The sequence below is a fragment of the Camarhynchus parvulus genome, chromosome 5 (assembly GCF_901933205.1).
Source record: "Camarhynchus parvulus chromosome 5, STF_HiC, whole genome shotgun sequence".
In the NCBI taxonomy this organism is placed as follows: domain Eukaryota; kingdom Metazoa; phylum Chordata; class Aves; order Passeriformes; family Thraupidae; genus Camarhynchus; species Camarhynchus parvulus.
This window is the reverse complement of record NC_044575.1, coordinates 17,751,783-17,766,885: the sequence shown is the minus strand read 5'-3', so window position 1 is coordinate 17,766,885 and position 15,103 is coordinate 17,751,783. Positions and strand designations below refer to the sequence as shown.

At 39.9% G+C, this 15,103-nt stretch overlaps 1 protein-coding gene across 2 annotated transcripts in view; it reads right to left on the bottom strand.

Annotated features, from left to right (window-relative positions):
- The window catches only part of LRP5 (LDL receptor related protein 5), a 123,076-nt gene that overhangs the window by 78,247 nt on the left and 29,726 nt on the right, over positions 1–15,103 (bottom strand). For both annotated transcript variants that reach the window (XM_030949951.1, XM_030949952.1), the window contains exon 3: positions 1,574–1,771. In XM_030949951.1, coding sequence (XP_030805811.1) covers positions 1,574–1,771 — 198 coding nt within the window. The remainder of the gene's footprint in view (positions 1–1,573; positions 1,772–15,103) is intronic.

Genomic DNA, 15,103 nt, shown 5'->3' with positions numbered 1-15,103 from the left:
CTGTACAGGGATATTCTGACCTCAAGTGTGCATTTACATGCTCTAGCACCTGAGCAAAATATGCAAGAGAGCAAATTTTTTCTTAATGCAAAATACATTATTATTTCCTAAAACACTATTTGATTTATGGTCCAACAGAAATCTGTTTGGGAGGTGGGGCATTGATCTATCACAAAGTAATTTGGATAGATTGCTGGAATTAGTGCATTCAAAGCCTTGATCCCTTTCAGGTGGCTTTTCTCTACCTTAAAATGAGCAAAATAGATTTTACTTGCCAATTACAACTTCAGCATTTACACACACATGCAAGCAAAGTCTGTACAACTTGTATGTGCATGAAAACCCCAGAAACAGCCTGGAAAGCTCAAACTCTCCCACTCACCCCCAAATCAGACAAGCATATTCATGCTGAATCATATGAAAATCTTTCCTTCTGTCTATGAACCTGCAGCCAGACTTGGAGCTACCACTGCCTTCCACAAAGGCCTTTTCCCTGTCTCCACTCTGGACTGTCAGTCAATACTTGTCACTTACTACAATGCCACCATTATCCAGCCCTTACACAGTGCTCTCAAAGGAACTTGAGAGTGTTTTATAAAGGATGTCAATATTGCTATTGCTCTTTTATGACTGTGAAAATCAGGCATAGAATGCAACTCAGTAAAAAAAAAAAAGAAAAACACCATTGAACATTTTTTTGGGGAAGGCATATTATTCTATTACACAGAAATGCGTAAAATAGAGCTCCTCCAACTTTTCACCAAGGCAAAACAATTTTATTGACACAGGCATTTAAAATGTTATGAAATCATGAAAATGTCATTTAAAACTCCCTGAAGACCAAAGCCAGACAACAGTGCAGAGATTACTTTGGCAGGACATTTTACTGCATGTGACACTCACCCTTCAGGACCAACACAACCTGCCCATTGAGCACTGCACAGAATTGAAGATGCAATCTCAAATGCCCTGCCTGAAGTGTCATTTCTCCATGTCTACAGAAGCCAAAACTTAACAGCACACTTGGATAGCAGCCACCAAAAATCTTCCATCCTGTGCTTTCCAGCAAGCTTTAGGAAAATCTGCTTCCTAACTGCTTGTTGTTTGAAACAACCTAAAATTTGTTAATTAACAGGCATGACATAAAGGACATCTCTGGATGGGGCCATGGGCCAGCACGTCTCAATGTGTATTTCTTGTGGGTAAAAAAAACCACATTAACAATAACGTAAAGTCCCAGTCACAAGTTAAACGTTATGTTGTCTAGGGTCAAGAATAAGCATCTCCAACTATTTTCAAGATAAGTAAGAGCCTGAGAAAGAATAATCCTGCTGTACAAGGAGGCTGTGAACAGTCTATAGTGAAATACTGATACAAACAGTCTTACTCTTAAAATCAGTTTTATAGTATGAGAGGTTATTTTTTGCAAGCCTATTAAGAACTGAGTTTAAAAAAAATGGTATTTGCATTATTCTAGATTACGGGGGGGAAAAAAAGTCTCATTTCAAAATGAACACCTTGAAAAGAAAGTTAGAGATTACTTACACCTTATTGTAGAACAAAGAGAGCTTACCTAAAGGAACCATCCAGATTTGCCCTATGAATGAAACTCAGCTTTGCATCTGCCCAGTAAAGTTTCTGCTCGTCGAGATCTATCGTGAGTCCATTTGGCCAGTAAATGTCGGAATCAACAATGATCTTGCGCATGCTGCTGTCCATTCCTGCCCGCTCTATTCGGGGCGTTTCACCCCAGTCAGTCCAGTACATGTATCTGAAAGAGACACACACAATGAGGCCACAAGACATGCAAGGATAGCAGCTCTTTGCAAAGCCTGTAATGGTACATTGGTACAATGGTAGATTACCTACAGCAGGGTATAGACACCAGTGTTTACTCCCAAAACTTTTACACACTTATTAAAGCAAATCACTTATTATATAAAGCAAATATTATATGAAGCAAATCAGTTATATATAAAGCAAAACACTTATATATAAAGCAAATCAAACTCCAGGCCCACAGGGCACAAAGTTAAGTCCTTCATGAAATCATCTCACAAGTTTTGCCTCCGTGCAATGTATTTACCATTGTCTCCCAATGATGAGCAGTACCTGACTGTTATAAGCATTTACAACTGAGTATCATCCTTGTGTGGTCAGTTACTACAAGTTAACTATATAACTATAACGATATATCTATATAACTATAACTATATATAACTATATAACTATATTACAATGACCACAGCTTAACCTCCTTTTGCAAACCCATAGAGAAAAAAAGTATAAAGTCAAGCGTCCTGAAATTTGTATCTGTCAAAAAAATAAATCACAAATCCATGAAGTTTTAGAAAGACATTAAATTTTTGGAATTTTTTTTCCCCATTCCCATCCATGTCCCAGTTTCCCTATCACTCCACCTACGGGCAATGTAAGTAGCCTGAATAGACGCACAATAGATTAACAACACGTACCAATTGGAAAGGACCAGATCAAAGTGTGGCAAATCACACAACATCTGCATGAAAAGCTGAGATTGTACAGTTACAAGAGAAATGGTCTGGTGAGAAAAGGACAGCCAGTTCACAGCTGGTAAGCATTACCCAGCACCACATATGCAGCCTGCAAGCTCCACATGCAAACACACACAGGCAGCTCCTAGCACAGCTGCCTCAGGGGGCTCAGAGAAACACACTGCCTTCCCAATGCCATGACAGTCCTTTGGGCCATGGGTCTGTGTGAGAAAGCCTTTGTCCTGAGGGAGCTCTCAAACATAACCAGGGATCTGCGCACTGGACCCATCACCTCCCCAGGCTCCCTGCACAGTATTAGATCAACAGGAGCTCCAGATGGGCACCAGCTGGGCAAGAGCATTGAACTGCATCTGAGCTAAGTCCTCCTAACACTGGAGCTCCAGAAAAGCAAAGAGACACCTATTCAGTGCTGCACAGAGGGGGGATCCTCTGCAGCTCTCCCCCCCCTGCAAACTACAGAGCCTCTGGAGCTGCTTTACCTGCAGCTGGGCCATCATTTCAGCCAATGAGGAACAGGCAGCTCTGCAGTTATCACCACCAAATGTCCCTCACAACACACTTAACCTTAAAATGCTCTGATCTCCATGTGCATCCTCCACCCCAATTGAGGCAGATCTCCAGTTCCAGGGCAGTCACAGTATCTACACAGCAGCATATATAATCATGAGCAGTTTACCCCACAAAGAGGGGAATATAGATAATCATGCAGACAGACAGACAGAAATTGCTCACTTGTATCACGAGTGTGAGGTCAAACAAGTTTCCTAGCTGAAATAAAAGACTTCCATGCAGGTGACTCCACAGGTTTCTGAGATAGCTCACATTAGTGGCTGAGGTACAATCATGTCCCCAGATGCCTTCCCAAAGCTTCCTCAGCTCCAGCAACCAGGACAGACTGACAGCTCCTGAAAAAGCAGCAGCAGTCGCTGAAAGCTGCCCCAGAGTTCAGAGGACAACCTATGAATGTAAATTGCCACTCATTTTGGTTTGCCTTAACAAGTCAGGCTGTAATTTGTGGCAACTCAGACTGTGTGGGGAAGCAGCTATTGACAAACAACTAAAGACAGAGAAAAGCAGACTTAAAAAACCTGTCTGCACAACCAGCTGCTGAATCACACTGTGAAACTGATATGGCCAAATACTCATTTTTGGTCAGGTCAAATCATATTCTGATCCAGCTCATCTGCACTAGCTTGCACCACCAGCATCCAACTCTACGGGAATTAAGACAGACAACAGATAGACCATTGAATGAAGAAAAATATGGCTATTAAAAGTGACTTTGGGCCATATCATGTAGCTATTGAAATGTGTAAGTGCAGACTAAAAAGGAGCTTAGACCAAAATGAAAAATCCCATGAAAGTTACCTAAAAGAAAAAACAAATGAGACAAAACTAGTTAAGTCCTATTAAACCCTCAAAGCAGGTTAAAAGGATGAAAACAGATCCCCTAAATTATCATGGAACAAAATTCCTGTCCTCAGGCCTTCCATTAAAATTTCAGCCTGCACTCTCAATGCATTCAGATGAAGGAAAAAAAATCTAAACCAAAGGGCCCTCATGGCTTTTCTATGATATTAAACGAGCTCCACCGCAAGAGCCTCTTCCCAAAAAATAATGTCATTTAATTTCATAGGTGATGTGTGTTTACCCTTGGCCTCACAGAGACTGATGTACAAAAGTAGTACTTTCAAATTCACGAATTTGCCACTGAAAAATCGCATCTCTGCATTTCAGCTCACTAGCAGGCACCAAGCTCAATGTTACTCAAAGGTTTAATACTGTGTGGTATTAGCAAAGTAGCTGCACCACAAAGGAAGGGTCAGCAGGATGAAGATACACTTAGACATCATGGAGAACAATCTGAACACAGGCAGCTTTCCTTCAAAGCACTTCTCTCTCAGGTGGACTTTTCTAAAGCAACACACCCTGTCACCACCTTGTTCTGACAACAGGCTGTCCCTGCAATCCCTCAAGTATCATAAAGCCGATCTTCTCTGTGAACTTTTCAGAGTATACTGAGCCTCTGCACTAACCAAACACCTGAAGAGGTAAAGGTTTCCTTCCCTCTGTGCGCTCCACCGAATCCCATGGTCCATCGCAGGAGCAGACACCAAGCCACGGAATGGCGAATACAATTTTTGCATCCTTTTCAAAGAGGTTTCTGTCCTTTCATCAGGCAGCAGGTGCTGAATTGCCATGAATTCTAGGAAATGTGCTCTGGTTTGAGGATCTCTCAGCACATCAAGACCCTGAATTGGGAGTTTGGAAATCAATGTAGGAAGCTGCTCCTACAGCAGGACTGATCACCTCTAGTCCAAGTGAGCCCATTTAAAACCATACCACTGCCAAATGAAGCACTTCTTCCCTGGTGCCCACGCCTGGTGTTGACATTAGCATTCTACAAGGAAAAAAATGAGAAAACTCAAAACTTTTCGGTTACCTTAGCAAATAATCAGTCTTCCCAATGTTTCTTCAGCAGTGGTGCTTAAACAGGAGCAAAGAATGGCAGCAACCAGCCAGCTGAAGCCACCTGTGAAGCTTGCCCAGAGAAAGAGGCATTTCTCATTATCTCCCCCTAGGCCAGTCACTCACCTTTGAGTCTACAGTTAGCTAGGGCAGTCCTTTCCATCCCTCCTCCTCCACCTTTCTCTAGCCTAACATCTAGGCTCTTTTGACTTTTTTTTTTTTTTTTTTTTTTTTGCAGCACAAGGCACAACAGAGCACTGGACATGAGACTCTAACAGGCCATAAAATGTCATGTTTTAACTGCATGCCTGTGAGGGATTTTCAAGAATGCACAAAATGTCAAGTTTTCCCTTTTTTGCCCTCCTCTATTTTGAGTGACAAAGCTAGTTCAAACTAAGGCAAAAATACAGTGCTCTGGCTGGAACACAGGAGTAACCTGAAGACAGAAATTTTTTTGCACAAGTTATAAATCGTAAAGAAAAGAAACATCCATGGTTACTATGGAAAGAATGACACAAGCTTAGCTAAACCAGCACTGCAAACTTAACTGGAACAGTAATAAGAGAAATTTTTGGGGTGGGGGAAAGCCTCCTGGGTATGATTTGTGATAAAGAAAAAAAAAAAGAGGCTAACTATCCTTGAAATAACCTATGGATCTGATTAAAAGTATTAGTCTCCTGTAAAAAGTATTGAAATCTGCTTGCAATAGCTGGTTCATCAGAGAAAGAGAAATAAAAGATTTTAGTAATGTCCTGAATAATAATTAGGCCTTACAGCTTGCATCTTCCAAATGCCTCCAGTCTACAGGATCAATTCCTACACAAAAGCAGACACTTTTGGTTGGAGCTTTATGGGCAGGGACAGAATATGGCAAAAAGCTCCAAGTGGCTTCTCAGAGAAAGGAAACAATCTGCATGCTTTAACAGTTTATATGTAGGAATGGATTTTGATTCATCCTGATTTAAATTAACCTTCATTCAGGAGCCTGGAGTGATAACTGACATATTATTTTGGGGGGCGGGGGGGGGGGGAAGGAAGGCTTTCCTGAATTTACTTTTTGAAGAATGCTCAAGAGTCCACATCTCTTCATGACCTCAATACAAAACAAGCACTTTCAAACAGTCAAGACATCTGGGACAAATGATGGTTCAGGACTGGGGTTTTTTGCTTCTCAAACAGAATCTATTTTCCAGGTGTCCAGTATATTAACAATCCCTATCATTCTCATTTCACCATTTAAAAAAGAAACACAGTATTTAGCCCAGATAACATTTCAGAAAAATAAGTAGACTAAGCAAAGGATCTCAGTCTGGCACTACCTGTGCTATTATGCCTCCCCCAGTTTTTGAAGCCAGCTGAAAAGATGCACACTGAATAACAATGAAGAGCCTAAGGCAAGCATTTGGGTAGGTTTTTTTTGTTTGGTTGATTTTCTTGGTGGTGGTGGTGTTTTCAAATGTAAATTCCAGAGTTTTAAATACCCCTGGGCCAGGGCACGCCATAACAATTGTAAGAAACTAAAACTATCAAACCCAGTATCTCTGTACGCATTCGATCACATTTTAGGACTGGCATCTGAGGAGTTTTATATCCTCCTTGCATGGCAACAGGTCAACAAAAGTCTAACAGCACTGAGGCTGTCAAAGAAAATGAAAACATGAATTCCTCAAGAGCTAATGAGAGGAAAAAAAGCCCTTGTGAGCAAAATTCGCTGCTAAGCAGCTATTGCAAATCAATACCCCTTAAAAAAAGTAACCAAGCAGCCCTACAGAAGCTGCTAAACAAAAAGCAGACCTTGGACAAACTTATGAGTTACTTCATTTAGTTCTTCAGAGATGCTTAAGTGTCTCCCCCCCTCACTAGTTTTAAACCTTAACTCCAGACTTCCAAGGCAGAAAGGAAGGAGAGGCAGGGAGAAAAAGAGACTAACATCAAATAATAATTTCACAGCACTTGCACCAATTCTGTCCCTAAACTCACCTGCTGCACCACTTTGCTACACCAAAGAAAGGAGCTGGAACAAAGCAGAGCAGAAGCCAAAGCTCCATCAAAGCCATGGTGTAAATGTACACTTTCTTATGAACACACAGCCACCAAAGGTCCATCCAGTCCAGCAGCCAGAAGCACCAGACCCAAGAGAGTACATCAAATTCAGTTTCTGCTCTATATGTAAGCATATACATGTAATGTGTTACATATATTACAAATATGTAAGCTCTATATGTAAACTGCAAGCTTCACAACCAAGCTTTCTAGTCAGAATTTAATTAAATGCAATTCTAGTGCAGCCAACAAGTCCCTGGGTTTTAGCATATAAACTACCACATTGAATCAGGGCTTAAATGGTGCTTCCCTCCTATCAGAAGAATGGGACTGAAAACCACCTTGCAAAAACAAACAGATTTTGAAGTTGGCAAACTGCACCCCAGTGGGGTTTTTTGTTGGCTTTGTTTTTTGTTGGTTTTTTTGTTTGGTTGGTTGGTTTGTTTTCTTTCCCTTGCTTAAGTCATTTTAAAATTCCAGGTGCAGGAGCAAAACCAGGATGAAGACCACATTTCCCCTCAGTCTTAAAGCTGCAGGTCATTTCTTATTTTCCAGCGCTTCACATCTCTTGTCATCATTTTCACAAAGATTAGAAATCAGGGCTATGCCCTCCAAGAGCAGCCAATCAGCCATCTGAGCTGGAAGGTATCACAGACATAATAAAAAGCAGCCAACGTTGCCCAAACACTTTTTCCATCTCCCAAAATGCAGTACAGCTGCCAAACCTTACATAACCTGCTTACACAAAAGGGGCCAGTTGTACAGATGATATAAATCAGTACAAACTTCTCCAATTTCAACAATGCTCTTGAACTTATACAAGCCCATGGCATAAAACAGGAGTTTACAGGAAATTGCTATGAAGTTTAGATTCCTGCACATTTAAAACTTACTTCCCCCATCCCACCTTTAAAGCTACAAAAACTCCACTGTGAAATTAAATATCCCCAACTGTTTACAGAAGAAAAGAATGTCTATCTCACATAGCATTAAGCTGCAAATTACTTTCTTTTTTTTTTCAAATTACCTTTTTGTTTTCTTTTCTTTTTTTCAAGCACTGAATTTTGAGACCTGGATGTCCTTGACAAAATCATTACATCAAACCCAAAAATATGTCACAGCAGGTAATCATTACAACTAATCACATTGTATTCAAAAAATATGTACAAAGCAAACAAAACCCTTGAGAACCAGCCTTCTCCACTACAGTTTTCCTACAATGTCTTTTATGCTGAATTAAAACATACTGGGACAGTCAAAAAAAATTGTATCTACACATTAGACTGACTTAAGGGAAGATGGGGTGCAGCAAATGCACTGAACCACAGTAATCCAGCTATGTAAGTCAGGTGCTGGTGGCTCTCTAACCCACACATCTCACAACTGCTCAAATGTTTAGCTCAAACCAAAGCATTTTATGTTTCTCTGTGGTCACACACTTTAACTCAATGTTTAGGGAAAGATATACTCCAACTAAAGACAGGAATTTGTCAAGGCACGGAACTTCAGCATGTTCATTCACATCCTTGTAATTTCAAACACAGTAATAAACAAACCCTGAGAACAACACCCTCAGCAGGTTAAAAAGTGGAAAAATTCTTACTTCAGCTCATACTAATGCTTAATTTTACGTGAAAAAAAAAGAAAATAGAAATATGTTTTGAGTTAAACCAAAGCAACTCACTCATGACAAACAGAATAGTGCCAGTCCAGCCAGACCAACATGTTGTATATGCCATGATCTCCACATTATGCAGCTATAAAATGCACCCAATGACATCACTCAATCAAAGAGCTTCCATCACCTCTCTGGTGCCAGTGCATTCCTGACTTCACCCAAGAAACCACTGCAACACTCACTGGCACTGTGACAGCTAAAGCCATCCTGTTGTTCCTTCTGTTCCCTCAAGAAATGGTGTAGAAATTTAGAAGAGAAGAATACAATTCCCAAACTTAATAAGACTAAATGGGTACAGGGCAAACAAGTATCATCTCCAGGACTCAGGATAGGAGGAGTCACAGAAACTGCAGCAAAAGAAGAGTGCAAACAGGGGAGGGAGCTCAATGGAGTTTTTAAGGAAGTCTACACATTTCCACCTCTTTCCTATGCAATTTTGGGGAGTAGGGGAGAAGTAAATTACTTTTTTCCATCATCTCTGAACAGGCAGGTCTGCTCTCAAATGAAGCAAAAGGTCTTTGAACAATAGTCATATCTATGAGCAGGAAACTCATAAGAGACTAATGAACTATTCAAAGCAAGGCTGTCACCATCAAGGACAATCGTCTGAAAATTAGAGTAAATAACAATTCCCACAAAAACCTCAAGTTTGTTATGCATGAGACTATTTGCAGTTATTTGGAGGCACATATCAAAAGCTTTCCAAGTCCCAGAAATTACTGCCATACCAAGATACTGGATATGACTGTGAACCAATTTTACAGTTGAGTACTTTTCTTTCATTTTAAGATAATAACTGTGCTACTCATATATTACAGAGTTTCAAATAACTAACCAAAAGCTTCAAAATAATTTTATACTTGCAATTAATTACTAACTAGAAACACACAGGATATAAAGTAATCTCTAGCTTTCAGGCAGCAATAAGCACGTTTCACTCAAAACCCGGGCATCTTCTGCATTTTAACCAAGCAGCCACGAGTTCGGGTTTCTAAAAAGCACAGCCTTCTTTGCTCAGAGGACGTTGCTTGCTTTTCTTCTCCACCACTTGCAACAGTGACAAGTTTTTCTTCAGTATTCCCTCTCCTGTCAACTATTCCAAAGGAGATTAAGACCAGAAGATACACTGCTTAAAAGATGCCATCATTCACCCTTATTTGTATCAGAAGCTTCATCTGACTGCAGCTCATACAGATCCCAATAATTCCAACCCAGCAGGCCAGTATGCTTAACCTTTAGTACCTGCCATGCTGCTGTGTGGGACCAAGGTCCTGCTGAACCATCAGTAAACACCACTGCAGTTTGAAGTGCTGACATAAACACAGTTGTGAGTTAGAACAGCTCCAGGTCTTGTTCATGGCTTTGCTGCGACACTGAGCAAACACTGGATTAACAACTAGGCATGTCTGAGGCTTTTAGTTTTAGACTCTGAACCGAAAGCCTTCTAATTGTGATAGCTGTCCCTTCTATATCCATTTTTTAGTATCCCATTTGGTGCATTTACCATCTAATCCTTTCTTTGGTGCCAAATATACTTTAGGTCAATGACAGCCACTGCTTGCAGATTTTGGCTGATTTGCCATAAGCACCTGAGGCAATGGCTAAGCCAGGCTATGGCACACAATCCCTTAATGCTGTTGAGACATGATTAGGCTTGTGTTAATCTCTGAACTAATAGCCATTCTGCAGAATGCCAAAACACATGATTTATTTTTAGTACTCAGTAATTTTTTTCTTATTGCTGCATTCTAATTTGTATCTTATTTCCTTCACCCGAAGCTTTGCTATTCCAGAAGGAGAAGATTGCTCCATAAATGAAGTCAGCTTCTGGGGTGGTCCACAGGCACCAGCACTGCCTCTGCCCAAGAGCCCCACACCATGCCTGGAAGACTTTTTAAGAATTAAAATGAGGGAGAGAATGTGGACGGCAGTTTGCAGCTTTTCTTCAGTCAAACCAGTTCAAAGGTCCTCATTCTCCTCTTTCACAAGCACCATTCCTACAGATCTCACCAGGGTCAGCAGGCCAGCTCAGGTATGGCAAATTCGACAACCCCAGTGACTACACCAAGTGATGGTTGTGGTTATACCTACACCAAAAAGCCCACAAGACAGCACACCTTTTCTTGAGGCAAGCAATTTTTATCTTTCCTTAAAATAATGATTTCACAAACATTTCACAGATGTCTTGTTTAGTTCTTTTTGCTTTCAGCAAACAGAGGGGGCAGAAATTTCTCAAGCATTATTGTCTGCTGAGCAAGGCAAGCTATAGAATATACAGGCTGGACCTGGACAGTAAGCTCACTCCAAAGGCAATACAGCAGCCATCATACAAGTAGGAACAAATTCAAGATTCATATTAACCAAAGTAAATATCTCTAACACATTGTAGACTTTTATTATGTGAACTAACTACTTCATTAAGCACTTAGTGAAAATCAGATATGAGGATTATGGATATGCTACAGACCCTCAGAATCAGAGCCCTGTGTAAAATGGAGAAGGTAGCAAGCATTGAGATTTTTATGTCATAGATTTAATGACCCTTGTCAACACACATTCTAGGGTGTCCTGATCTAAGACCTTCACTACAGGACTGAGAATTAAATAATTTGTTTTGGCTACTCATTCATGCATTCTTTTGAAGACTTCTTTTCAGGAAACTGAAGTTTGCTTGCCACGACACGTGATAAAAACTTGTTTTTCAAATACATTCCTCCTTCTTCGGACAATATTTGTGACACTTAAGTTTTTTGCATGGCATTGCAGGGAATTTGAGCTACCTCTTTTACTTAAGCTGGCCTTAAGTAAAATCTTTACAGACAATAAATTCAGATTTGTTAGAAGTTGCTATCCTGAAAACATGTAAATACTTATGCAACGGTATCAAATTCAAAGTTAATAACACCAGCATTACTGAATCCCCCACCAGTGGTCTATCTGTCAAGAATTTATATAAATGCTAATGTTCTACAGACAATACCAAGAATTTAGCCTAATGTCCTACATTATATAAATTAAGGTTAACATACCCTACAGCAGGACTAGGATCTAAATGTTCAAAACAAAACATCAGCAGATTTATAGAAAAATGTTTTGTACTGTCCTCTATCTTAGTTTATCCTTCATGTCAAGGAAGAAAAATTGAATTAGCACATATTCTGCTTCCTTTAATTCCTAGAATATACAGTGGGTCCAGCAAGCAAGTTTTAATGTGTATGGGAAAGAATGATGTTACATATTAAGCCAACTCTGGTCAATTATGATACTCTTTCAGAGTATCAGAAGACCCTGTACAATTAATGATTTTCACTAGCTCTGGGAAGAAAAGGGACTCACAGATAAGATTTAAGTGTCCCACAGTTTGTCTTAAAAAATGAAATTTTAGGAATGCACTGAATGATCATTAGAGGAGAGGAATCTCTCTTTCTCGGTCATAACCATGAGATAATCACTGCCTTTAAAAAAGGAAGATAGGCTGAATGTGCAAAAGATGCAGCTCTCTTTAAAAATGTCACTAGACTACAATCATCTGACTTACTACTTAGGAAGCCCTTCAGAACATCTGAAAAATCATACTCCTGAATGTCAATTGGAAATCACAGAAAAACAGGTTTCAAAAGGAAACTCCAGAAGTGAATTTAGCCCCTCTCTCATGTCCTAAGGCTTGGTCATCACACTTCTGGTGTTCCTGAGAGATAATGACCATATTTTCAATAAGTTCTTCTCTATTCTCTCAAACTAGTCTATGTCTTGAAGAATCACACTCAAAATGGAATAAAATCTATTTAGTAAGCAAACATCACTCTGGGCATAACACCCCACTGCAAACACCCCAACACACAGTCCTCCATCCACCTCTGCAGAACAGCCTTACTACGGCTAAAAGACAAGAGAAGATGTCACCATTCTGCCCAACAAAATGTTATTATCTCAAGAGAGAGTAGATTTGTTTCACTTGGAGCATTCTAGATAAACCCATGTTTGGGTACTAATAGTATCAGCTAAGTATTTGCAAACTGCTTATTTGTCCCATTTTGCCTCTGGAAACCTAAGTTGCCTAATGAAGTTTTCTTCATCATTTTCTAAGCTTCCCACCCCACTTCTCTAGTAGAAACTGTTAAAAGGACAAAATCACATCTACAGAATGGAAATTCTTCCAAACTGAAAGCAAATGATGAGCCACTGACAGATTACCTCAACCAGTTTTAAGAACCCTAGTCTGAACTGCATCACATTTCATGATCCAGAAAAAAACCCTACAAACTTACTCAGGTGCTCTGATCTAATACTGTTCTGACAGTTGTAGGAACAGTATTAGCCACCTGATTTCAAAAACTTATTAACAAAATGACAAATGAAAACTTTAATAAATAAAATACTAAATGGTTCTTTTCTCCTACTGTCACCCACTTGTCTTCCCCAGAGAATACCTGGGAAATGGAACACACGCGAGCTCAACCCCAGAGCCTGCTGTGCCAAAATCAAATGTCATGATCACTATTTCACAGATGCATCTAGGATATATTTCAGAACTACCAGGTGAAATGAAGTGGTTGTAAAAGCAAACCTGAATGTTTTATTCCACAAATATATGTGCTGTCTGATTTTTAAAATTTTCTTTTAAGTTCAATATATTAGTTTTTCAGACAAACCTGTCTTTGATTCAACACTTAAAGAATCAGTCAAAAGGCAAGGAACTGCATCCCCTTAGGAAAAGTAAACCTGGCACTGGCATTTTATGCAAAGTGCCATACCACTCTCTGTAATCCACCTCACCATGAAATACTCAATTTAACATTATATCCTCTCTTTAAATACACTACTGAACTCAATATCTAATTTATCAACATTTAATTAATTCTGCATAGATTACTTGCTGTCAGGGTACAACAGGATTCCTGTTAATTTATTTAAAACCCCTCTATACAACAATTTGCTGTGGGGAGAATTCCTTTCACCTAAAAGCATCTGTAAGGAAGGCAGGATTAGGAGGATAAGGACACCTCTGGAAAAGTCCTTTGGCCCAACAAAGTCATTCCACTTCCCCTTCCACTGGTAATGGCTGTACCTTTCCAGCCATTATCTGAAGGATACAGGCAGCTCCAGTATTTGACGTACCAACAAAACTGAGGATTTTGTTTCTTTGGGTACACACAGTTTCATTTAGCCTTTGCATGCCCTTTATGAATTAATCATAAATGTACCTGTAACACCTCACATTCATCTGGAAAATCTTATGCAGCAAACACTGCAAAAACAACCACAGTTCCAGTCGGTGGCCTGGAAGGTGCTGACCTGTGATCTTAAATTGCCCTCTCTTGCATAGTTTCCATCTTCACAGCTCGCACACTTGAAGCAGGTAGTTTCTCTAGGAACTGCCCATTTCCCAGAGCAGGATAAACCACCAAATACTTTCTTTTTATGGTTTATACTAAACCCTTGCATTAACTCAGCATCATTGTCTGAGGACAGACCCAGTATCAGTTAATGCCAGATTTTCCTACAGATGAGAAACCTACCTATGTATACCCTAGAGGAAAGTATTGTGAAAATGGCAGCAGATCAGTGGCAAACCAGCCCACTTGTGTGGATCCTGGCACACAAGAGAAAGGCACTAGAGTTCTCTTTCCTCATTTTCATGAGGGTCCATCTAGCACAGCACATCTTCAGTCATCACTGCAATAAATGCCAGGCCCAAAGGACACAACAGCAGCGCTGCTTGTGCACAGGAAGAGCAAACAGCACATGTGAAACCCTGGGGAGGACTGAAGAGGGAGGGAGGAGCCATGCACATAACACAAGAATCTTTAAGAACTGACATATGCAGCCTGCACTCTTACTACTTCTTAATATGGTCACTTTACAGCATTGAGAATCCACAGTTTCACCTGGATTCTTTCCCTTGCTGGCACAAACATTATTATTCAACATCATCACTTAAAAATATCCTGATTTTGTTTACCAGAGCATAGCAAGTGAGAATTCCTGTTTCAACACATGCAGACTTGCACATCTTGCTGTCTACATTAAATAGACATCACATATAAAATCAAAGTTAACTTACTAAACAAGATCACTGAGAAAATAATAACAATAAAATGCTTGGAAAATTAATTACTTTTCCAAAGTGCAATGGGATTAGCCAGGTAATTATACTGGTTGAATATTTGGCTTGGCACCTAAGAACCAGCTGTATTTTTCTTTTTGGCTCAAAGTCTGGGCTGCCATTTCTTGCCACAAAATATTTAAGCTCAAACATATGTTCAGTCACAGATCTTGAGAAAAATACCTCAGGAAAATGTTAAGTGAAACAAAAGGCTATGTGTTCCTTTTCTTTTCAGAAGTAAAAACTCAACATAAATCACCACAGTATCCATTT